Source organism: Apostichopus japonicus, chromosome 16 (genome assembly GCF_037975245.1).
Source record: "Apostichopus japonicus isolate 1M-3 chromosome 16, ASM3797524v1, whole genome shotgun sequence".
NCBI classification, from domain to species: Eukaryota; Metazoa; Echinodermata; class Holothuroidea; order Aspidochirotida; family Stichopodidae; genus Apostichopus; species Apostichopus japonicus.
The window spans coordinates 9,608,143-9,634,539 of record NC_092576.1 but is presented as its reverse complement, the minus strand read 5'-3'; the positions used below and the strand labels follow the sequence as shown (position 1 = coordinate 9,634,539).

The 26,397-nt window shown below is 37.2% G+C and overlaps 1 protein-coding gene across 1 annotated transcript in view; it reads right to left on the bottom strand.

Annotated features, from left to right (window-relative positions):
- The window catches only part of LOC139982877 (uncharacterized), a 36,321-nt gene that overhangs the window by 4,483 nt on the left and 5,441 nt on the right, over positions 1 to 26,397 (bottom strand). Inside the window, exons 2-13 of the mRNA XM_071996029.1 lie at positions 15,444 to 16,248; positions 14,609 to 14,677; positions 13,751 to 13,780; positions 11,977 to 12,162; positions 10,546 to 10,641; positions 9,348 to 9,468; positions 8,152 to 8,260; positions 7,530 to 7,623; positions 5,593 to 5,697; positions 4,846 to 4,960; positions 4,252 to 4,376; positions 1,338 to 1,425 (exon numbers count right to left, since the gene is read on the bottom strand). Of these exons, the coding sequence (XP_071852130.1) occupies positions 1,338 to 1,425; positions 4,252 to 4,376; positions 4,846 to 4,960; positions 5,593 to 5,697; positions 7,530 to 7,623; positions 8,152 to 8,260; positions 9,348 to 9,468; positions 10,546 to 10,641; positions 11,977 to 12,162; positions 13,751 to 13,780; positions 14,609 to 14,677; positions 15,444 to 15,605 (1,300 nt within the window). The 5' untranslated portion in view covers positions 15,606 to 16,248. The remainder of the gene's footprint in view (positions 1 to 1,337; positions 1,426 to 4,251; positions 4,377 to 4,845; positions 4,961 to 5,592; positions 5,698 to 7,529; positions 7,624 to 8,151; positions 8,261 to 9,347; positions 9,469 to 10,545; positions 10,642 to 11,976; positions 12,163 to 13,750; positions 13,781 to 14,608; positions 14,678 to 15,443; positions 16,249 to 26,397) is intronic.

Genomic DNA, 26,397 nt, shown 5'->3' with positions numbered 1-26,397 from the left:
ACAATACCAATTGATACAGATAGTGACTGACTGATATCAAGTAATATGATATTAGGTACATGTCACATGATATCAAGTAATATGATGTTAAGTACATGTCACCTGATATCAAGTAATATGATATTAAGAACATGTCACATGATATCAAGTTATATGAAATTAGGTCCACGTCACCTGATATCAAGTTATATGATATTAAGTACATGGCAACTGATATCAAGTAACATGATATTAAGAACATGTCACCTGATATCAAGTTATATGAAATTAGGTCCACGTCACCTGATATCAAGTTATATGATATTAAGTACATGTAACCTGATATCAAGTAACATGATATTAAGAACATGTCACCTGATATCAAGTAATATGATATTAGGTCCACGTCACCTGATATCAAGTTATATGATATTAAGTACATGGCAACTGATATCAAGTAACATGATATTAAGAACATGTCACCTGATATCAAGTTATATGAAATTAGGTCCACGTCACCTGATATCAAGTTATATGATATTAAGTACATGTAACCTGATATCAAGTAACATGATATTAAGAACATGTCACCTGATATCAAGTAATATGATATTAGGTCCACGTCACCTGATATCAAGTTATATGATATTAAGTTCATGGCACCTGATATCAAGTAATATGATATTAGGTCCACGTCACCGGATATCAAGTTATATGATATTAAGTACATGGCACCTGATATCAAGTAACATGATATTAAGAACATGTCGCCTGATATCAAGTTATACGATATTAAGTACATGTAACCTGATATCAAGTAACATGATATTCAGAACATGCACCTGATATCAAGTAATATGAAATTAGGTCCATGTCACCTGATATCAAGTAATAGATATTAAGTACATGTCTTCTGATATCAAGTAATATGATATTAGGTCCACGTCACCTGATATCAAGTAACATGATATTAAGTACATGGCACCTGATATCAAGTAACATGATATTAAGAACATGTCACCTGATATCAAGTTATATGATATTAAGTACATGTCACCTGATATCAAGTAACATGATATTCAGAACATGCACCTGATATCAAGTAATATGAAATTAGATCCATGTCACCTGATATCAAGTAATAGATATTAAGTACATGTCACCTGATATCAAGTAATATGATATTAGGTACATGTCACCTGATATCATCTGATTATAAGGTAAAAAGTTAAGTACTCTGGCAACTTGAAATTAAGTACTTGTCAGCTGATATCAAGTAATATGAGATCGGGTACTTGTCACCTGATATCAGGTAACATGATACTAAGTACTTGTCACTTAACATCCCATACACTCACATATCTCTGTTGGTAGGGCTTCCAGTCTATTTTCTTCCAAGTCTAATACCCTTAGTTTGGTTAGGCTTCCAATACCTCTCGGTAACCTCTGCACAGAAACAAGAAATAGCAAATATAACATGATCCTGGTTATCAAACATGGCTAAATGAGGTGTCATAACAATATTTATTCAAAAAAAATATTAAACAATGTGAGTCTTTATAATAGTAAGGTATATTTCAATAAGGAAAAAATGTGGATGTCATGAAAGTTATGCAAACTACTCTAGTTTCTTGGAGGAATCAATTACCCAGTATAGCATAATTATCCAATTATTACATATATGTTGGACCAACTGATAACAAAACTAACCAAATTTGCTTCTACAAATGTTGTTCAAACTGCTAGGGGAGCTGGTCAAACTGCTAACAGAGCTGGTCAGACTGCTTCAAATGGCTTCAGCTGTCCGGTGATATTGCTATACCCACTGACCAAATTGCTACCCAAGTTCATCAAACTGCTGCGTAAGCCGGTAACATTTCAACACATACAGGCTCAAGGGCCTCCAAGCTATCACTAAACTACATTTCAGTAACAATTCTACATACACTGACCAAATTGCTACCCAAGTTCATCAAACTGCTGCATAAGCCGGTAATATTTCAACACATACAGGCTCAAGGGCCTCCAAGCTATCACTAAACTACATTTCAGTAACAATTCTACATACACTGACCAAATTGCTACCCAAGTTCATCAAACTGCTGCGTAAGCCGGTAACATTTCAACACATACAGGCTCAAGAGCCTCCAAGCTATCACTAAACTACATTTCAGTAACAATTCTACATACACTGACCAAATTGCTACCCAAGTTTATCAAACTGCTGCGTAAGCCGGTAACATTTCAACACATACAGGCTCAAGGGCCTCCAAGCTATCACTAAACTACATTTCAGTAACAATTCTACATACACTGACCAAATTGCTACCCAAGTTCATCAAACTGCTGCGTAAGCCGGTAATATTTCAACACATACAGGCTCAAGGGCCTCCAAGCTATCACTAAACTACATTTCAGTAACAATTCTACATACACTGACCAAATTGCTACCCAAGTTCATCAAACTGCTGCGTAAGCCGGTAACATTTCAACACATACAGGCTCAAGAGCCTCCAAGCTATCACTAAACTACATTTCAGTAACAATTCTACATACACTGACCAAATTGCTACCCAAGTTCATCAAACTGCTGCGTAAGCCGGTAACATTTCAACACATACAGGCTCAAGGGCCTCCAAGCTATCACTAAACTGCTGCACATTCCAGTCAAAATTCTAGATACACTGACCACAATGCTACTGCTATCAGTAGCTAGCTAAACTGCTCCACACGCAGACACACTGTAACATTGCTAAATGCACTGAAAAATTGCTACACAGGCTGGCAAATTGAATAAAGCGATGCAAATTTGGTTTTGATATTACAACATTATTACAACAACTATTGCAGCGCAAAGTGCTACGCTGCAAAGATGTGAAGCATGTTTTGTACGCTGCAACGAGTGGTGGAGCTAGGAGTATTGGTCAAGGGGGGCGAGAATGGTCTGTAGGGGCCCTTTCGACACTTATCTAAGCGGAGCACCACCACAGGTTGGCGCGGAGCGTACAGACATTTTTTTGAGTAAAGATACTCTCTAGATCAACAGAAATGACTTTCTCCAGGCCTTGCTAATTTGCAGATGAACGAAGAATAAATAGGTGTCACCACCATTTTGTCAGAAAATTACACCAACAAAATGTGACAAATGTCAATAGGTATTTGAGAGCGCAATAAAAAAGTCAATAATCGCGAATAAGCTGAAAAGCGCGCCAGCAGTCCATTTGAGTCCGTCAGGGGGGGGGGGGCATGCGCTCCCTCTGACTGTATGGACGCTCCGCCACTGACTGCAACCATACTCTTTTATAGAGAATGCAACTGTAGCAATTAATCCTAAGTATACCTAATGTGTGTGTGTGTGTCTCTGTGTGTATGTACTGCATAACAGGAACAATAATTAAAGACTTGATATCAAATACAATAGGAAGTGCATGTAAATTAAATCATAAAATTCCAAGAGGGTTTATATCCTGTTTCATGTTTTATTGGCTTTGTTGACGTAATTTTGAACGATAAGTTCATAAGGAAACCAAATTTGTTTTGTTACTTCACACAATTACACAAAACTCTACCGCATGCCTACATGTGTAGACAGAGCATACGTTACTACGGGGCATTAAAGATTAACACAAAATTTCACAAAGGACACGAAAAGGACTGCGAAATTGGTTTGCCAAAAGTAGACATTTTTCTATTTGCTTTGTTATGTTCGTTCGATGAAACGTTCTGAAAGTTATCCAAGGTTCAACCAATATAACTGAAATACTAAAAAAAAAAAAAATTAACCACTAATTAAATACTAATAAATGAACCACATTTGTCTTCCTACATGATTTACTCAAGTATCTTTTACATTTATGCTAAGTAGGTTATTACTCAGAGTGGATACTAACGGTATCATTTAAACTAACCCCGGGCATGTGATTACTCAGAGTAGATACGTCAGGTATCTTTTAACTTACACCAAGTAGGTTATTTCTCAAGAGTAGATACTGCAGGCAACATTGAAATTTACTATGGGTATGCAATTACTCAAAGTAGATACTTCAGGTATCTTTGACACTTACCCTAAGTAGGTTATTACTCAAAGTAGATACTTCAGGTATCTTTGACACTTACCCTAAGTAGGTTATTACTCAAAGTAGATACTTCAGGTATCTTTGACACTTACCCTAAGTAGGTTATTACTCAAAGTAGATACTTCAGGTATCTTTGACACTTACCCTAAGTAGGTTATTACTCAAAGTAGATACTTCAGGTATCTTTGACACTTACCCTAAGTAGGTTATTACTCAGAATCAGTACTTCCAGAGACCTTAGGTCTTTAATATCATCGGGCAGTTTGCTGATCTGGTTGGTGCCAAGGTTTAGTTCTACCATTGACGTCCAACTATTGATATCTGCAGATAATCAATCAATAAAATTCATGTTTCTAACGAAAAAAGCCATCATCAAAGACAAATACAATATCACTGTACAAGGAAAGAACAGAAGTATCACTTTTTTTTTTTTATTGATGTCCTACAACTCTCACAAGAATAAAATTCTAGAAAATAATATGTAAAAAAAATTATCACTGATAGCAATTATGTACAAAGATGATTGAGGGTAAACTTGGGAACCACAAAATCTGAGTATTAGTAGTTTTTTTAAGAACAGTCACACAAGATGGAGCCTGGTCAAGGATACCAAACAACTCAACAGATCCACTCTCGACTCCTTACATCAAGAATGAAATTGTACGATCATGACCTTGTCACTTAAAACGAGTATCAGGATATCCTGAAGAGAACAGACACTACACAATGACCTTAGCCCATAGGCCAAGAAGCCATCTGAGAGATGGTTATAAGGATCAGGTCAGGTTACCTAATGGAAGAGCAGTGAGTTGATTATCCTTCATGTTGAGTTTGGTGAGGCAGGGTGCCTGGCTGAAGATGCCAAAGGGTATCTTATTAATCTGGTTGTGTTCCATATTTATTGTCTAATGGAAGGAAGAAAACAAAATGAATATTAATGAGCTTGAAGCTGTACTGTGGCTAATGACAAGTAGCTAATAAAACATTAATGAGCCTTGCCACCTAATTGCAGTAGAATTATATATGTAGCTAATGAATATTGATCAACTTTTGAGTGTTACTGCCCAATCACAGTGCCAGACATCCTTCAAGTAGCTAATGAATATTAATGAACTCTTAAGCCTTACCAATCTTACTATCACAGTGTGGCTCATATTGCATGGATAAACCTTGGAAAAAAGTGCACTTCCATGAACGAAGAGAACACGCTTCTTACAAATATAAACTTCACAATGAAGAACATTTCCTATGGATGTTTCCTAGCAAGGGTGTTGATCAATTGGGCGCCTTGCAAAGTACAAAACCATCCTATTATACTTAACATTACGCCTTAGAAGCACACTTAATGGCAGTACGAACAGTTCCAAAATGTTACTTAATACAAACATGATGTTCACGTTGTTCACAACGCCTGTAACAATGCTTAGAAGCGGGATATTAAAGCATATTTTATCCCAAAAAAATTGCCCCGACTGGGTGTGTCTTACTGCCCAACCACCGTAACACTCAATACCGCCTTCAAGAGAGTAATACTCACATAGACGGTGGCAAACTGCTGCGGTCCTCCGACTGGGTAAGACTTAAAACTATTGCGAGACAGACAAAGGTTAGTCATATTAGCAAGACTGGACAACAGCCCTTCCTGTGAAACAAAAATCATAAAAATAAACCAATCTGGAAAATCAAAACTCAAAATTCTATACAACGGGGGTTTGAAATGGCTAGCGAGTCATTTATTTTTATAATGCGTCCATAGCAACATGCTACGCAAATTGGCTGACATGCTATACAAATGTAATAAGAACTACTTGCACACAGAAATTTATCATGTTTAACACTTCATGATGAAAGCCTTTATGAACCGCGTAACTGCAAATGTATGTAAACGTCCGCGGACTGTTGACTGACAGAGAATGAAGAAACGAAGAAGGGACATCAGCAGCATGTTGAAGTCAGTCCAGCATATTATTGAAAGGCACCAGGTGGAGGGGGAGGAATAGGGGTGGGAAGGAGAGAAACGTGGACAAAATTAATGAAGCGCTCCCCACGAGTTACCTGATATTCGACCAATAAGTGCAGATGAACTTAAAAGTGGTACAAGAACAGTGTTTAACTCTTAGAGACACACAAACACCATTAAATTGTTATTGGTCTATGTAATAGAGATGCCATTCATGAAAAAATTCCCCCAAACAGTTTAGAAAAAGGCTTATACCATTTTGGGATGTAGCACAGATATAGCGATTCTTGACACACAAGGCTGAAGGACTTGATCAAGTCTAAAATATGACATCATCGAGCCACACGTGCTTCACTTATTTGTATTTCTAAGTTTCTTTATTTTTTTTTATCTGTAATGGAGCAGGGGCTTTGTAAACAATGAATCATCAATATTGAACCTTAGCTAATGATTCTATCTTGTAATCAAGTATATAGACCCTGAAATATGAAACGAAGGAGAAATTGAGAGGTTTTAGATCAGGGTTGTCCAACCTTTTGCAGAGGAGGGCCACATGGAATGATTATGATGAAGGAGGGGGCCGCATGAACCCTAAGCTCGATTTTTCGATATTTTGCCCGAAGCCCAAGGCAACAAAATGTGAGCACTGCGCGCGGAGCGCACTGATTTATTTTCCTTCCTGATAGAACAGATGAATAAAGTCCAGCCGCCCCCCCCCCCCCCGCTGAGAGAGTGTCACACAAACTGACCTGTATGCAGTTTTTTGGACCCAGAGGGTTCGAATAATTGATTATATAGCTTCAAATTGTTATCAATAAATCTGCTCACTAAAATTTCGCACCGTAGAGCATCTCTGGCGGGCCGGACGCAACCCTGCGGCAGGCCGGACTGTGGCCCGCGGGGCCGTAGGTTGGACAACCCTGTTTTAGATCCTAGTGACACTGATAGCATCACAAATTTACAAACTGACAGCTCCCAGACACAACCTCTAAGCTGAGATATCTCCCACACGGAACGAGACAGTTCTTAGTTATTCAGGAGAGTTGTTCGTCACAAAGATATCTGTCATATCAGCTAGAGATCATGGCTGTGTTTGTGTCTCCATTAACCTTTGACCTAGCTATCAGTCATGCTTCTAAAGTACTTTAATTCTAGTCTCAATTCTTTCAGCTCTAGCATTTCTACTCCTCAATTACTAAAATGAGAAAGTAAACGATCCAACAAATTAACTGTGAGTACAATTCCAGCGACATTAACAGACGTTTCTTATCCGAGCAAGGGGAACAATTTATCTCTTTCAAATTTTGCACAGCAATTTTTGGAAGTCCCCTGACCTCCTGGTTCTTATAAACTACTATGATTTCTCTGTACAAAAACTGCTATACATCGTTTGCCTTGTATAGATAATTTGTCCAATTTAAATATATGAGATATGAGACCCCCCTCCCCCCGCCCCCCCCCCACCCCTCCCCCCACCCCCCCCCCCCCCCCCACCCTCAGTAACAGGGACTCACCGGTACAGATTCGATGTTATTTCCCTCCACGTTGAACTCTTCCATTTCCACACATTTGCTGAGAGTGTGTGGTATCCCCCTGAGTTGGTTATATCTGTTAAATATGAAACAGAATTTAAACTATCAAAACTTAGGAAAACTGAAGAGAGTGTTTGTAACCATAGAAACTAAAAAATATTATTATCAATATTATAATCCTTTGCATAAAAAGAACTCAAGTCCCACACCCCCACTGCCCCTAATATATCTGGATTACTTTGAAATTGTCCTTCGCTTTCAAAAACAACAAATTGTTGAGTAGAACATGATACATGTGTCAATTCCCTGCATTTCGCTCCTATCCTACTATACACAAACGGCTTTGTACCCACAACCTTCCAAAACCTAGGTTTCATTGCTTCTAAAGCCACACTGCCTTTTATCTACTCCACCATCCAGAAAATTTTGTTATATAATATGAATTAATTTTAATATTGAGGTTGCCCAAGGACACAATGTAATGATCTGGCCAGGACTCAAACTTGACTACCACGCTCTCTCATATAATACCATTGAAGGAACTTCCAAATCGAATTGAATTCCCAGCTTAAAGAAAAAAAACTCCATAAAGTTTTCCTTTTACCTGAGACCTAACCTACTAAGAGACGTTAGGGAACCTATTGAGTCAGGCAGATCCAACAGATCATTGTGTTGTAGGTCTAAAGATGAGAGGTGTATGCATCTGCCAATTTCTGAAAAAATGGAAAATGAAAATAATGAGAACTACAGAGTATGAAAAGAAGATACCCCATACATGGATATTCTGGTGGTTGTAACTTTTTTGCATCTGTTAGTCAAAATCACAACCTACTTCATAGCATGTTTGTAATGGCAAAGGTATTAATTCTTTCTTTTTTTTTATACATTTAGTGATTTCCACATTTTGTGATATTTTCAGATTGCATCTGGCAACAACAAACAAGGATGATGTCACCATGGCAACTGAGCTGAAGATGGTTTTGTTCTTCTGTGGCTATATAACTTATGTAACTACAACCACAAAAGAACTATAAATAAAGTGTTTATCGAGGTTCGTTAAATCTTTGCCGTTACATGAAATATCGATGTGAAATTATATCAAATTGGAAACGTTTAACACCTTGACAATGAAACAGCTACCCGAATAACTCTCCGACGAGAAGGTACGGAAGAGATACGCCCCTCTCAATTATCTCCTAGGTTCGGGTCAGATTCTGCGCAAATTTATGCGACATATTTGGTACAATACCTGCTTAACGCTGGGCACAATGGAAAACCTAATTGAAGACATCCGCGGCTTGCAGCAGGCAAATTGTTTGAGAGAATTTTTCAGGATTAACTTTATGCTTGACTTCAAAAAGTAAGGAAATGTATGTTAGAATCCTGGTGCAGGTGTTCATTCAAATTTTAACATCCTTCGAGATCGTTTGAAGGTTGACATGTTTTTGTTTTAACGATACCGTAAGCGCTTGGACTTGAAGCAAGCAGTCAGGCGTGATGTCATAGATGCACACTGCCATATAAAATGCTGTTTTGTTTTTTTCTGCGATGTTTTGGCTCGATTGTTTTGACTTAAGATATGGGTGTGACTCAAACTTTGGTTGCAAAGCTATTATACAATACCACTCATTTCATATTCTGATACACACAGCCTCTTCAAAAGTAAAAAATTCGAAATCCGAAAGGAAAAACAACAATTTGTTTTGCAGTTGTGCCGCCATAACAATAACTATTTGTGCATTAGGAGGAAAAAAAAAATCTGTAAATTCCTGGTTTTACTCTGGATAGAATGAAGCTTACCCTCTGGTAGGTGTTCCAGGTGGTTGTGGGAGACATCAAAAGTTATGAGGTTTGAGAGTCGACCTATACCTCTCGGTAATTCCTTTATCTTGTTCTCTCGCAAACTTAACATCGTCAATTTCTGTGGAGTGGATCGGTGTAGTAAAAATAGTGTAAGTTCGTATCGACCATTTTAGAATTTGAACCTTTTTTTTAAGGCCTACAATCAAATTTGAAAGAGAAAAGGAGTTCCTTCCTTAAATAGAAATTGCGACAAGAGTGATTGATTATACCAGGAAACGTGACTTAGATTGCAAGTCCGTTAACTTTAGCCATTTGACCACGACACCCTCCTATTGGTACTCACTAATAAATTCTTTAGACTGGTATGCACTGATTAATTTGAAATACCACAACACTAGTACTCACTGACCACTTTTTAAATGTCAACAATGGTACTCACTGATAATTCTTAACGTCCCTTGATGAATTGTCATTCTTAGTTACCCTTCATATTGCAAAGCTTTCATACTCACTGAAAGTTCTCAAGTACAAGAATGGTACTCAATGAAAGATCTCAAGTACAAGAATGGTACTCACTGAAAGATCTCAAGTACAAGAATGGTACTCACTAATAAGTTCTCAAGTACAAGAATGGTACTCACTAATAAGTTCTCAAGTACAAGATGGTACTCACTAATAAGTTCTCAAGTACAAGAATGGTACTCACTGAAAGTTCTCAAGTACAAGAATGGTACTCACTAATAAGTTCTCAAGTACAAGAATGGTACTCACTAATAACTTCTCAAGTACAAGATGGTACTCACTAATAAGTTCTCAAGTACAAGAATGGTACTCACTGAAAGTTCTCAAGTACAAGAATGGTACTCACTAATAAGTTCTCAAGTACAAGAATGGTACTCACTGATAAGTTCCCAAGTACAAGAATGGTACTCATTGAAAGTTCTCAAGTACAAGAATGGTACTCACTAATAAGTTCTCAAGTACAAGAATGGTACTCACTGATAAGTTCCCAAGTACAAGAATGGTACTCATTGAAAGTTCTCAAGTACAAGAATGGAACTCACTGATGAGTACTCAAGTACAAGAATGGTACTCACTGATAAGTTCCCAAGTACAAGAATGGTACTCATTGAAAGTTCTCAAGTACAAGAATGGTACTCACTGATAGATTCTCAAGTAAAAGAATGGTACTCACTGATAAGCTTTCAATATCTTCTTTAACCACCGTTATTCTGTTGAACCTCAAGTATAGGGTTGTTAGGGAATTCAACTTGTAAACTACTTCAGGTATCTGTCATAACAGGAAAAAAAGAAAATTAAAAAAAAAAATCAATATTATCCATATTTTCTTTGATATACAGCACAACAGGCTGTTTTATTTAGAGTGATGGGAAAGTAGGATTTGAGTAGAGGATAAAATCACCCTCAAAATGTACTATCTGAGGATGAAGTGGAGAAAAGGACAGCCAGCGGCTGATCATTAGTGTGTATGATGAAAAGGAGAGGGACAGGGCGGAGTGGGGGGGGGGGGTGGCATTTGGGAAACAGAGTATTTTACTTTTAGCAACAATTGCAATAAGCATCTGGAGAAATTATTCTTGTATCTAGCCACCAATGAAATATTGCTTGTACTTTTGATATTTGACCATATAACTAAATGAATTGATTTATTGATTGACTGATGAGAACTGGGGGGTGGGGGAGGAGGGGAGATGAGGAGCAGGGTCTGAAGGTGTGCAACTGTTTGTAACTTATATGTCATGTGATTGACCACAAATTTCATGTTTTGTTTTTTTTCAACCAGTGTTAAGAAAGATAACAAATGAAACGTATTGCCTTCCATGGATATATTATGAGAATTGTCACTGCTCCGCATGAGTCGAGTATATATGTCCCAATGTCTACACATAGATGGGAATCATTTAACTAATTGTCACATATCAATATGCTTTGCAAAAATGGGCAAAAATTGCTGTACAAGTGTAAAGATTTATATAAGTTTTTTTTTTTTTTTAAAGCAGGAACTGTATTTTATATGAGACATTATTTTATATGAGACATTATTTTATATGCAACATATGAGACATTATTTTATATAAGAGTATTTGATATGAGACAACATTCAGAGCACTCAACAACTGCTACACAAAAACCAAACTTATTCCCTACACACTGTATGCTATTGTTCTCAGTTATTGCATAACACAATGCACAGTCTTCTGTTTCATGAGCTGCTTCACATCCAATGTTGAACAGCTACTAGCAAAAATGACTTCATTTTTAATAAAATTTGTTCATCTCTTTATGCATGATGTGGCCAATTATTTTTTTTTGCTTTTCAAAAAATGGTGTTTGATTCTCAATTTAACACTTGCAATACTCGAAAAATTCTGATCTCGTCGAAGCAGAAGTGGTTTATATAATTTCTAATTCAAAAAAGAAAAAAAAAAACGATTACTATTATTCCTTTCAAGTTTCTCAAATCTGCTGAATAGTTGTAATTCTAGTAAGTGTTATTACAGTTTTGTTACATTTAATCATCCAGTTTTAATTATTAATTAGATATCTAGCTATCTCGTTAGTTATTAGTCATTAGCTATTATTATTTATTTAAGTGATATCTCACCTCCTTTAGTTTATTGTGTCTGAGATCAAGAACTTTGATCAGTTTGAGTTGGCCCAATTCCGTAGGTAGGTCTGTCAGGGAGTTCTCACTTAGGGCAAGCATTTCTAGGTTGCTAAGGTGACCAATTTCTGCTGGAAGGTTGGTCAGTCGATTGCAATATAGATAAAGTTCCACCAGTTGAGTGAGCTGAAAGAGAAGTCATAAGTATGTCACTTCAAAGCTACCGTAATATACACCAAGCTACACCAAAGCCACCATAACATATATCAAACTTAGACCAGTTTATAATGGGTTTATAACTATATGTTTATAACTATATGTAAATCATGTTAGAAGGCCACCAGCTGCAACAGTTGCCAATACTGGTAGGAAATAATCATGTCACACCAAAGCTACTGTAACGTAAAAAAAAAGCTAGACCAGCAAAACTGTAAATAAGCAAATGATAAACAAAAGAACTTTGTCAATTAATTAAACTGGAAGCAAAATAATGTAACATTCCAAAGCCAACCGTAACACACACCGGGCTTCACCATCAGGTGTGTGAATGGAATTAATAAATTAGAGGTCACCCTAAAGCTTCCATAAAATATAAACATAGGTCCACTGGTTGGTTGTGAGATCTCGACATTAGTGACTAATGTGACATCAGTTGTCAGCTAATACAGGTCTAGATACAGTGTAGCGAGCTAGGAATGAATAAGTTGTGTCTCCTAAAGGCTTCCATCAATAATATACATACAAATATAAATAGAGCTCCAATAGTCAATTTGAGTCAGCTATACTACATGTCACATCAAAGCTACCATAATACCTAGACAAGCCTCTGCCATTAGGCTACTACATAGACAAAGAAAACAACAGGACTTCTTCAACGGACCAACAATTTGCAAAGACAAGTACACTGTCATGGTTTGTGTGACTATTTACTACCGTACTTGATGATACCAGAAACAACGTTTGTAGAAGGTTGTAGTGAGGAATGGCTTTAGTTCCTGGCATGTATAATGATATGCATGATGGGGCTTTAATTATTTACAGCATTTACAACCTGAACTAAACCATGTCCCCTCTTCCCTTTCAAACAATTTACTGTACCAAATAACCACATCGCATCCAGACCACGGCAGCTGTCGGCCGTTGTTTGCTTTTCCCAGGTCCGTAAATATTAATCGTCCCGAGCAAACAGACTGTATCAGCCTGCCAATTAAATGCCGCCAGTAACTGCCCCAGACATAAGTTTTCCAGGGTTGGCTTTTTTCAAACAAATTCTTTCTTCTTAAAACAAATCGGATTTAACCTGATTTAAAAATCAGATTTGACTTCTTTTTTTTCTTTTTTTTTTGGCCATAATGTATTTTTCTTCTTTCGTGCAACCTAATATGGTTGACAGGAACACATGAGTTTGTTAAACTTTCAATTGGAATCAAGCTCAATATACCCCTCAGTTATGGTTAATTTGGTTAGTTTTAATAACCTTTAGATTTTGACCTAAATTATAACCTGACATTGAGATGGGTCTGACTACCGAGACTGTGAAATGTCTTCGTAACGAACGAATGAGTTTCGTCGGTGTTGGTCAAATGTTGGCTAATCTTTCAACACGGACTGTTACCATTATTTTATTTTTGGGGGGGGGGAACAGATTACCAGGGCTTCACAGTAAAATATTAGTACAGAATTTTTCTACAGTATGTACAGATTTTTTCCATCTTTCTATGAATTCCTACAATTTTGAACAATTTTCATAATCTTCAAGGCAGGCAATACTTACATCCTTGACAGATATTGGTAAAGTGGTTATCTGTGAAAAAAAAAAATAAAATGAATGACAACAAAAGTCAGTTAAAGAACGGTAATATATTTGGTTTTGATTCTCACAGAACAGGAAATAAGGTTTTTTCTCTATAACATCGAGCAAACTGACAAAATTGCTAGATCTAGCAATTGTGACATATGAAAATACGGTATGTAGTTTATTTTATACAGAATCTTAGTAATTTGGCATTTAAAATCTACAGTTAAAAACATCATGCAAAAACTTACAAATGAATACAGGGTCTTCCATTTTATGGATGTTTATCGACTTTCACATGACCTTTGAATCTCCTCCGGGCACCTACCACAAATATGTTTTGATAAATGATATTCCTAAATTATTCACTGGAGCACCTTGTTGTAATACGATGCCAGGAACTTAGGACAGGAAAAGTTGACAAACAGAATGCTCCGACGTCTATTGTATACATGTTCTTGACGTGTGACTTTGACACTGAGGATGTGGAATTATGTCATTTCGATAACGAAATCAAATCATTTTAATCTGATATATTTTTTTTCTTCCATCATATACCAAAGAGGAGATATGTTTGTTTATAAACATTCATCAAAATTTGGGCTGGTAGTGCTCAGTCTAACATCCATAATGCAAATAGGGAGCACTTTCTGAATTTTGTAACTAAATGCATTCGGTCATATTACACAATGGTAAACTTCCGATATTGCTTTTAAACTTTTAAGGTGCAGCTTAGGGATACTTTATCTATTAAAGTGAAATGGCATGGGTGGAGGGGAGGGGGGGGGGGTGGGGAGGTAGCTTATAAGTGGTACTTTGATTTGAATGACTACTTACTGCATGCTTGCTCAGATCCAATCGTTTGTCCCCTCTCTCTTTGCATTTTGAAAATTCCTTACTAATATCCTAAAAAACAAAAAAAAGAGAAATAGAGAAAACAGAAATCCAAAACTGTGTTAAATGGTTTTAATTTCCATGTTTTAGTTTCATTCTACTGTGAACAAAATAAACAGTACCTGAACTTTCTTTATAGCAATACCGCAAGTACAGGGTTCAAACTTCTTGTGGACTTCAAGTGACCTTTGACCTTCCACTAACACAACTTTTGCACTCATGAGTCATCCCCACATATTGTGGGAATTGTGCAAATTTAGTATCATGAGATATCATCAAGGGTTAACATTTTCAAATTTGGAGCACTGCTGACCTTTGACCTTCACTAACACCTTGGGTGATGAAAATTTTCAGAAAAGGAAAGGATTCGTTTAATTACTTGTTGACAAAACCTCATTTCATAATTGATAAGAAAATAAAAGGCGGTGCCAAGGTTGATCAAGGTGGTACCGAAGTTGATCAAGGCGGTGCCCAGATTCGGCAAGGCAGTACCCAGATTAGTTGGGGGGGGGGGGGGAGGAACAGTTGTTGATCAAACACACACAGTCGCTATAATTTTACCATTGGATAGGCCGCAAGAATCTCCCTTGGATCAACTGAAATTACCTTTAATTTTCTCATCTCTTAAATAATATATTTCACAGTAAAGGTTTCCATTACAAAATGCGACTAGTTGAAATATTTTATTTGAAAATAATTTAATTTAAAATTTTTGTTTGAAGAGAAACAGAAAATAGCGAAAAAATAAACAAAGTAAAAAGGAAATTTTGAAACTTACAACATCTGCGGTCTTCTTCTTCCTCTTCTCTGGCCTTGTGTTTTTGATATCTTTCTCAGATATCCTCACGGTGACTGATTTCTTGCCCCCTTCCGGGGTGGGTGTCGAACACCCCCTGTCTCTGCCTTTACCCTTCCCATCTAATTCTTGATGTGCACTCATACTGAAACTGGCTTATTTTTACTGTCTTTACTGTTTGTTTTTATTGTTTTATTGGCAAGTTAAAAGCAAAAGTTTGGAAAGTTCTCTCTCTCGATCCTGTTAGGAAATTCAAGTCGATAAATGATGAACTTTTTATGTCGTGTCTTATAGTGTTAATCTGCACTTTAAAAATGCTTACACATTGTTCTCTTTAAACTTCTTAAATCCACAGCACTTACGGTCCTCGTCAGAATGGTCGGCAGAGAAGCGGCTCGACTGAGAGAATAGATTTAAAGTCAAGATCGGAGATTAGCACACCTGAATGAATGAATAGTCCTCTAATCTACAAAACACTGATGCTTTGAATCACAACATCAGCTTTTCAAGAATTCCACTGCCACGCTTAGGGTGCAGCTTGACTATAACACCTTCCGCGACACTCCGTTGACAGAGGGATGGACCTGGTTACCAAGCACCGGTCGGGAAAGATACCGAAAAAAAGGTTCGTAGGCCCCACTTATGTAGTAACCGTCCAAATTTCACCCATTTTGAAACCGGAATCTGTCAGACGGTGGTAGCTTAAAGGGGCTTTCACGTTCCGATTGGTGTATTTTTCTCCTGTTTTTATTTGGATCGGTGTCGGCCCACAATTCGTCTGTCACACCTGTGAATAAGTTGAAAGGAATGTTTTAACTGTCATCACAACAGAAGAAATACATGTTTGGAAAAATATAGGGATGTACCGGATTTTGCCGGATAGTACATGAAATCCGGCCGGATAAAATCCGGACGGAACCGGATTTTTTCATTACACAAAAGAAAATCATTAATAAGAAGTAGATATAGCTTCATATTATTACAGTAGTTGTATTATTTTGGTTGATCTTTAGAAACAGTGGGTTAGACCATTGAGAAAATTAAATTAAACATGTTAAACCTAATTTTTCCTTACTTTTTGAATGTTTTTATTAATTTTTGGAAATAGTTTACATTGATTTAAGTTAATACCAACACCTTTTTAAGGAATAATTCAGGCCAGATTTTGAAAAAGATCCGGCCCGATTTTGAAAAAGATCCGGCTAGATTTTGAAAAATATCCGGCCGGAACCGGATAATTGCTCACTATCCGGCCGGATAGTCCGGCCGGACCGGATATCCGGTGCATCCCTAGAAAAATATCGCTGAGTTTTTGAAGAAATTATGAAGGACGTCCACCATCTTCCTTAATTTTGTAGTCCTTTAAACATCAAAACTTTGGACTGTAATAGTAACTACCTACTTTGCTAATCCGCTTTATAGTCATTGCAGACTTTGCAATCCGTGGTCCAAGTTTACAAGGTCGGTAACAGTGACTTTAACTCCATAGTTTCCCTTTCGGTAAACCAAAAGCAGTTGGTAACAGATTCAACTTTAAAATATGCTATGTCAGTAAATGTCTGCAATGCTCATTTTAGGCTTTAGAAGTTGATGAAGTTGGCTCCTCAGTGCAGGCCCAAATGTTGATATTAATCCTCTGTTTTGTAAATTCTAACCATCCCACCATCATCCCCCCACCCACCCACAAAAACAAAATGACAACAGAGCAAATGGGTACTCTGTACATATGTACAGTAGTAAACATGTCATGTAAGGACAACAAATTCATGACCTTTCCCTGAGTGGTATTGCTTTGCATATGAGGAACTGACTTGATTGCCCATGTATTAGACTTAATAATTCAGTCACTTCAATTGATGAACCTGCTAGAATAATCTGCTAGGGTCATTTCTCAAACCAAAACAAATTAAAGTGCATCACTTGAAGCTTACGGTAAAGATCCACAAAACTTGACAAACGCAACAATTTTTGACATAGAATTGAAGATACTTTTACATAGCAGCAATAACTGAGTATACAGTAACTGAGGACTGTACTAATAAACTGGGGTTAATTTGATCCTATCAATGGTGCCAATTTGCCTACGTATTTGAATTCTTCATAATGACAGATATAAATCAGTTTCGGGACACCTCAGACTGTTGCTTCGAATGAAACACGAGGCTAGTCTTAATCTCAAACATTAACATACTAGTTAAGGTAAGTTAAGGTACAGAATATCAAAGGGATTAATTTCATCTCCTACTGCAATGCAAAAATGGGTAACATGCAATGTAAAATGGAGGAATACTATGTAAAATGGGAGAGTGCTAATTTGGGGGAATACTATGTAAAATGGAGGAATACTATGTAAAATGGAGGAATATGTAAAATGGGGGAATGCTTTGTAAAATGGGGAATCCTATGCAAAATGGGGGATGCTTTGTAAAATGGGGAATGCTATGTAAAATGGGAGAATGCTTTGTAAAATGGGGGAATGCTATGTAAAATGGGGGGAATGCTATGCAAAATGGGGGAATGCTATGCCAAATGGGAGGAATGCTATGCGGAAATGCTATGCAAAATTTCACATTTCAAATTTGCACATGCTGAACTATAGGATTTTCAGTATTTTATGGAAACCCCAATTTTTTCAGAAACCTCCACATGTGTAGCCACAGTACACAAAATGTGAATGTCACTGATATCATCACATATATAGTTCCTACACTTGTACAGAACAGTACTGTACCTACTGCAGATATAAAATGATACCAAAGAGAGACATTTATTTAAGGACTTTGTTACCCTGAAATGTTTCAATAGCCTACTGTACTGCATACATAATACATAGCAACAGGTGTAAACAAACAAAAACTGAATGGAATGTTAACTACAGTTTGTGTAGTACTGTAAATGTCCTCCTAACCTTTAAGGGATAACAGAGTAATTGTACCAGATTTATTTGTGAGAAAACTGCCATGTTTGTTATTTGTTCATCTTAAATGCGGGCGATGTTTACATCCCCCGATTCTACACGAACTGATGTGTCAAGGGAATGGAATGTTGATCAAATCAGTAAAACAAAGAAAGACGGTTATCTTCAAAATGGATACAGAGAATTCTTTTAAAAAAATATAAAAACAATAAAAAAAATGAAACACTGCTATTGTTCATGGGCAAACTGTACTACAGTACATGTATGGAACAGTCAGTGCTAAATTCTGACAAATTCATATGGTAAATATGTATACATGTATGCATGTACATGTGCTTAATGTACAGTATGTATTTAAAGTGTTCAAAGTTGAAAAAACTCAGTCAGAGTATATATTTGTCTTGTACCACATGACTTTATTACCCTGAAGATGTGGTACTCCATGCCAAGTTGTTTGGCATCGAGGTTTGTAAACAAAACTTATTTTCAGATGAGAGATAGCTACACTGTACTGTAAGCCTGGCGCTCTCTCTCTCTCTCTATCTATATAGCCAAAAGTACTCAATGCAGCAGAGCTTACACATTTCAAGGTTTCCTCATTGTGAACCAGAAGCAGCTTCCAAGAACCTTTACATCATCATGGGCATTTCTTAAGCCACTTCAAACTGGTCTAGAGCCAGGTATTTGCCAAAATATATCGTACGGCAAAAAGGAAAGTAATTCTCATTGATCAGTTGTACCATGGAGCTATAAACTGTTTATAGCTCCATGGTTGTACAGACAGTACGGACAGACTGACATCTCATGAGATGTAACGCACGGACAAACAGACGAGAAAGAAAAAAATTCTCATCAGATAGATGAGCTGTACGGGACTTTGAAGAAAATAAGGTGGTCAAACCATTTATGAATGATGATGATGATGCTGTGTTATTTTCAAAATTATGGCATGGGTTTGTACTCATTGCATTTAATTGGCCAGTATTTGTGAGCTCTGAAAGACATTTGCTGTCGTTGTTTACAGAGGGTTTCAGTATGCCACAATTTCACTACAGTATAATGGCTGGAAAATTCATGGGATTGCTCACAACCCCTGTCTTGGCCTAATTTTAATCGCCAGACTTGATTCCAACTGTGACTTTTCTCATTGCTGCTAACCATCTCTCTGGCTCAAAAAGCGCCAAACTTTTTTTGAGCTCTGGTTTGCAAAATGTATCACGTGTAAAGACAGTCGGGATATGATGATAATACATTTATTATGTATTCATTGCACCACACGAAAAAACAAACCTGTTATATTCAATTTCCTCTCATCATCTGGTTATTTCCAGAGATGAAACCCAAACAAATCACAACAGAGAACGATTGCTGCAAAGGCTACACAGTCAGGTCCCAACCGATCATCCCTGGTCAACACGATAGAGAGATACACTGCACTGATCAACGACTTCCCTAAACAGCTAAGGAATATCTAATATCATTTTGGAGATCTATGCCACAAGTCTTGATTACTCTAACATGTATAGATTGGCAGCCAAATGTTACTCATTATCATTTTTAATGTTGGAAGGACAAGGCATTTAATCTATTGTTATCATAAAATTCTAATGTACAGTAGAATGCATGCTAAAATGGTGAGATTACTAGATCTATGCAATCATCAGGGCATGATTTATGCAGTATCCCACTGCAAAATGCTATCCAATAATCTGAGCAAATTGCACTATATACTGTACATATATGCAAAAATAAACACAGCAGTTCTGTGCACAGAAACCATAGTACTTCAAAATTGCTACACAAAGTCTGAACACTATAATAATAGTCTATATTAAACCATTGTATGTTTTCCATCTACAGTGTGTGTGTACACCACACTGGCCAATGTTGCCTAGCATAGTGCTAGTGATGGATATGATAACGGACATGTACAATGTACAATAGCATGAGTAACTCAAATATGATAAGTGAACAAATACTAAGGCTATCTGATACAGTATCTTCATCATCAAGTGACATCATGTGACACGGACATATACTGTATGCATATTCATTCCAATTTAAACCCACCTTTGTGTTTATGTACATGTTTGTGTGTGTTGTCTATGTTGTCCTAAATTAAAACACTTTAAAGTGTACACATAAAACTTCTTCCATCCCCATTTCTTTTGGAAAGTGCCATTTTATACATTGCAGCACTTTCGATTTGGATACGTATAAACCTTGGAAAAATGTTGTTATTTAACCTGGCAAATGCAGATCTGGGTTGCACTTTGTGCTGGTGTTAGTACATGTATCTCAACAAGTCACATGTGTGTAATACTACAGTACTGTATATGGACATGTAGAAATGGCTAGCCTTCATTCTGACTAAGAGATTCACATGGTTACAAAGTCCTGCTAGTAGTAGTATTGTAGCTGTCCCATGTATACAAGATATTAACTAGTTAACCAGAAAATCCAGGCTTCAAAATCCAGGCTACAGTATTTTACTGGCTGAGAGCCAGTGGATTTTGCTATTTGTCGGCAGTCAAAAAACAAGAGACACTACAGCTGACAATTATTTCCCCGCCAAATACACATCGATTAATAACTTAAACACATGGTAATTACTCCGTTAACAATTAATCGCCAGTCACAAAAATCAGTGGGATTGCTGTACATGACATTACCCTGGCTGTGTTCATTTTCATCATTATCAGCAAATATTATTGAGCTGCAACCTGCTCTCAAAGCCTGTACAGTAATTGTTTTGTTCGTGTTGACAGGAAAATTACAGTCAAAATTTGTTTGTTTTTTAAATGATTTTAGCCAGAAGATTAAGTATAAACCAAGTTTTCATTTTTAGCAAGTAGTTAAAATTGTGAAATTCTAGGACTGGAACAATGAACAGTATCTCAAAAAATTTTGGGTGGGAGACAGGGGGGTGGGGGACAGGGGGGGTTGGGTTTCAAGCCTTGAAGTCTTCACCTGTACTATTATCGTTCCTGGTACAATTTCGGTTTGCACAGTTAGGTAAGAGAGATTACATACTGTACATATATCCTACTGTAAGCTATTTGAAAACCAACACATTGTGGTTTTAACTCAACTCAAAATGCAGCTTGAGCAGTACTAGATACTGTACTGTAAAAACACTGTACTGTAATGTGAAAACACTGTACAGCAAAAATTACTGTACTGTACTGTAAACATTACTGTACTGTAATGTAAAAACAATATGTCAACAGTCACATAAACAATTACTGAGCATTTTACCATCAATTTCTTTTAGTTGTAATAATTTGTAAGTTACCAGATAATGCTTCAGCCGATCCAACCTCTTTCAGAGTTTTTTTCCAATTTCGTTTTTCAATAACTTTCAGTGTTCACAGACTAAAGCAGTGCTATGTTCGAGAGAAATTAACCTAGAATAAAGGCTATGGCATTAGAAGCAATGAAAAGCCTATCATCTGGGATGATGTGAGTTTCGAGCCCTGGCTGATTTTGCAGATATCCATAGTTTTCTTATCAGAAATGGTCTTTCCAAACAAATAAAAAATCCAAATGAGCTCAAACTTGTCTGGTAAAAATTGCATTTGCCACCTGACCTTAAGTGTACATACAGTTGTACTGTAGTAATCCAATCGGCTCCTCACTAAGGCACCATGTGACTTGCATGGCCTCGTAAAATCATAAAAAAGTAATATTCTTCTGGCTGATATTAAAAAAGACACCAAACCGATACAAGACATTTCATTTTAGATCGTTCCGGAGAGTATTAAAGAATCAGGCTCGCTCCCATGAGGAACCTCTCACCCTCCTTCCCTTCCCCCCCCCCCCACCACATACAGAGTATAAAGCTCGACCTCCTGTGCTGTACAAATGACACCTTGAATACCCTATCGACTGATAACTCTATTGAATGCATAGCACTGTGTATTGGGATTTAGAGGATTAACTGAACAAAGCCTTACTATTAATCCAAGCAATGACCTAACAGATTACCACATGTTTCACATAATCCCTTCCCATTGTCCTAAAATATGCCGTTAAATAACTTTCCCTAGGTCTCCCCATTTTTTTTTCCTTTACTTTTTTTTTTTTTGGCCAAAGGAAAAAATGGGGAAGAAATCCTTTCCATTGTCACCTTCCATTTCACGTACATTATGGATTTTTTGTCTTTTTCTTCGATGCTAGAATCCTTTCATCCACAGCTTAGCTGAGTATTATAGCTTCCACTCACATTACAAAGATTTGTATTGTAGATCTGAGAAAGCCAGATGACGAATAGTTAATTAAAGGCCCAGATATTTGAGTAAAAAAAAAAAAAAAAAAAAATGATAAAAACGAAAGAAAACGAGGGACTGACCTAGGAATCCAGGTCTAAACTACTCTTTACTACATATATGAGACTAATGAACAAGATGGCAAGTACTGTAGTACAGTGCAGCATAGTGAAGCATGGTGGGGTTGCTAGGACTGCTCTCAGTTAGTTCGCAGTGTATGTAATACCGAGAGCATGTGAAACTGTACATGTATATATACATAGAACATGTACAGTATGTAAGATGAGCATACACACAATAAAAAAAAATGTGAGCTGTGCTGCGAATAAAATGAATACACATGAATCAAAAATATAATATAAAAAAGAAGTAAAGAAAAAAAATATATAAAAATTGAAATTATACAAGGGAAATTAGCAAACAAATAATTGTGTGGGTATGCGATGTGCATTGTAAGACCCGATCAGTAGCAGGGCATGCAATGAAACATGTACAGTGAATCAAGATGCCATATATATATATACTGTGTATATCATGTGTTATATGCTGTACATACAAGCATGTGGCCTTGAAATGTATAAGATTATCTCACATCATGAAGAAGGGAGCAGCTACTGTACTGTATGTACAGTACTTTACACTGTCATATGGTACAATATATACTGTACTCTGTATATAGATAACATTAAGCGATGGCAAGCTGAATTTGTTTTTTCCTTTCTTTTTTCCCCAGTTCAGTCCAAAATTTCTACCAAGTAATGTATTACTCAAAATAAAAGATGAATTACAATTTATGATCATAACTATGACTGCCTTCTAGATTTGACCAAATGTTGCCAAGAAAAGCATATAGGGCAACTGCTATACAACTAAAATACAGGGTTGAATTAAAAGTAACGTGCAGTAGTAGGCTTTTTAGAAGCTACCAGTTTTTTCTCACAATTATTTTTTCTTTTCTTTTTTCTTCTCTTTCTTTACTTCAACTTCTTTGTTGCTGTTCTTTATTTGTATTTTTTGGGGGGAATTTTTGTACTGTTTTTTGATAGGCATCTAACATCTATGGCTGCACAGAAACTAAGATGTAACTGCGATTTCGTCAAATTTTCATGATGCAATTTACGATATGTTCAGTTCAGTTTATTCTAGTCCAAATTTCAAACAATATAAATAAGAAACTCATACGAATATTAAAAAAAAAAAAATTAAGGTAGGAAAGAAAAGCAATACAAAAAGTATGAAAGTATAGGTCATTTATAGACAAATGATGTTTGACCAATGTAATTAATCATAAATTAGTTAATAACAATCAAGTACTAAGGAAACATCATAAAAGCAAACCTTGAGTAACCACTTTCAAATAACCAAGATTCTATCTAATAGGGTGTATGTACCACAGATTGGATTTAAAAAGGACAATTTAAATTAAGCACTTCAGAGCTCAGTTGTAAAACATATATATACACCTAACTGTATCGGCCAAACACAATGTACAAGTCACCTAACTGAAGTACAATCAACCCAATTCATTCAGAGTGTTTTCAGATCACATATCTACTGTATATATATATAGAGCTGCTGTACATTGTCACACAACACACCAGTTTTAAATCGAGGTAATCAATGGGATGTGGACAAACCGAGGGCAGGAGCTAAATTTAGTTTGGCACAAAGCGTTTCAACACATGTTCCATAGTAACAGGAAACCCTCACAGTTCCTGCAAATGGCCAATGCCTAACACGACAGGATTTTGATACGGGGAGGCTTGCATGCAAACGGCATTGATGACAATAATGGCTGTGAAAAGGTTTCTAAGATGAGTGAATGAAATACCTATGTTGATAGCTTTATTCTCTTCTCTTCCCCTCCGACCCCCCCCCCCCCCATTCCCCCTCTTTTTTTTCTGAGAAGCTATGTTGAAACTCGTTCCTATGAAAACTAGATATGGCTATTCTAGTTTTCTTCTTTTAACAGTAATATCCAAACATTATACATCAGAAGAGAACTGTTTTGAGCTTGCAGTATCTTCTCAACCTTGTGTATGTCCATTCACGGACCCCTAAGGACGACATTTAAGAAATGTTCATGGACCTCCAGACAGGAGTTATCACCAATGACCTCACTCCCACCATAGATGGGAAAATGTCAGATTTCTTTGCCCAAGATGGCACTTTCAAACTTGCCCTGTCCTGACAGCACAGTAAAAGATTAATGGGATTCATTCTGAACAGATCCCATTTCTTGCAAATATCATTGTACTTTATTACTTGTTGTACTGTACCTGTACAATATAGTACTGCAAAATGTGTACCGTGCACTGCACGATGTACTGTACTGTACTTGTACAGCGCTGAACTGCAAAATTGGTACTGTGCACTGCACGCTGTGCTGTACTTGTAGTGCTGTACTGCACTGTACTGCAAAATGTGTACCATGCACTGCATGCTGTACTGTACTTGAAGTGCTGTACTGCACTGTACTGCAAAACTGGTACCGTGCACTGCACGATGTTCTGTACTTGTACAGTGCTATATTGCAAATTTGGTACCGTGCACTGCACGATGTACTGTACTTGTAGTGCTGTACTGCACTGTACTGCAAAATGTGAATAGTACAATGCACTGCACGTAGTATTGTACTTGTAGTGCTGTACTGCACTGCAAAATGTGTACCATGCACTGCACGATGTACTGTATTTGTAGTGCTGTACTGCACTGTACTGCAAAATGTGTACCGTGCACTGCACGATGTACTGTACTGTACTTGTACAGCGCTAAACTGCAAAATTGGTACTGTGCACTGCACGCTGTGCTGTACTTGTAGTGCTGTACTGCACTGTACTGCAAAATGTGTACCATGCACTGCATGCTGTACTGTACCTGAAGTGCTGTACTGCACTGTACTGCAAAACTGGTACCGTGCAATGCACGATGTTCTGTACTTGTACAGTGCTGTACTGCAAATTTGGTACCGTGCACTGCACGATGTACTGTACTTGTAGTGCTGTACTGCACTGTACTGCAAAATGTGAATAGTACAATGCACTGCACGTAGTATTGTACTTGTAGTGCTGTACTGCACTGCAAAATGTGTACCATGCACTGCACGATGTACTGTACTTGTAGTGCTGTACTGTACTGCAAAATGTGTACCGTGCACTGCAAGATGTCCTGTACTTGTACAGCGCTGAACTGCAAAATTGGTACTGTGCACTGCACGCTATGCTGTACTTGTAGTGCTGTACTGCACTGTACTGCAAAATGTGTACCATGCACTGCACGCTGTACTGTACTTGAAGTGCTGTACTGCACTGTACTGCAAAACTGGTACCGTGCACTGCACGATGTTCTGTACTTGTACAGTGCTGTACTGCAAATTTGGTACCGTGCACTGCACGATGTACTGTACTTGTAGTGCTGTACTGCACTGTACTGCAAAATGTGAATAGTACAATGCACTGCACGTAGTATTGTGCTTGTAGTGCTGTACTGCACTGCAAAATGTGTACCGTGCACTGCACGATGTATTGTACTTGTAGTGCTGTACTGCACTGTAATGCAAAATGTGTACCGTGCACTGCACGATGTACTGTACTTGTAGTGCTGTACTGCACTGTACTGCAAAATGTGTACCATGCACTGCACGATGTACTGTACTTGTAGTGCTGTACTGCACTGTACTGCAAAATGTGTACCGTGCACTGCATGATGTACTGTACTTGTAAGGTGCTGTAATGCGAAATGTGCACATTTT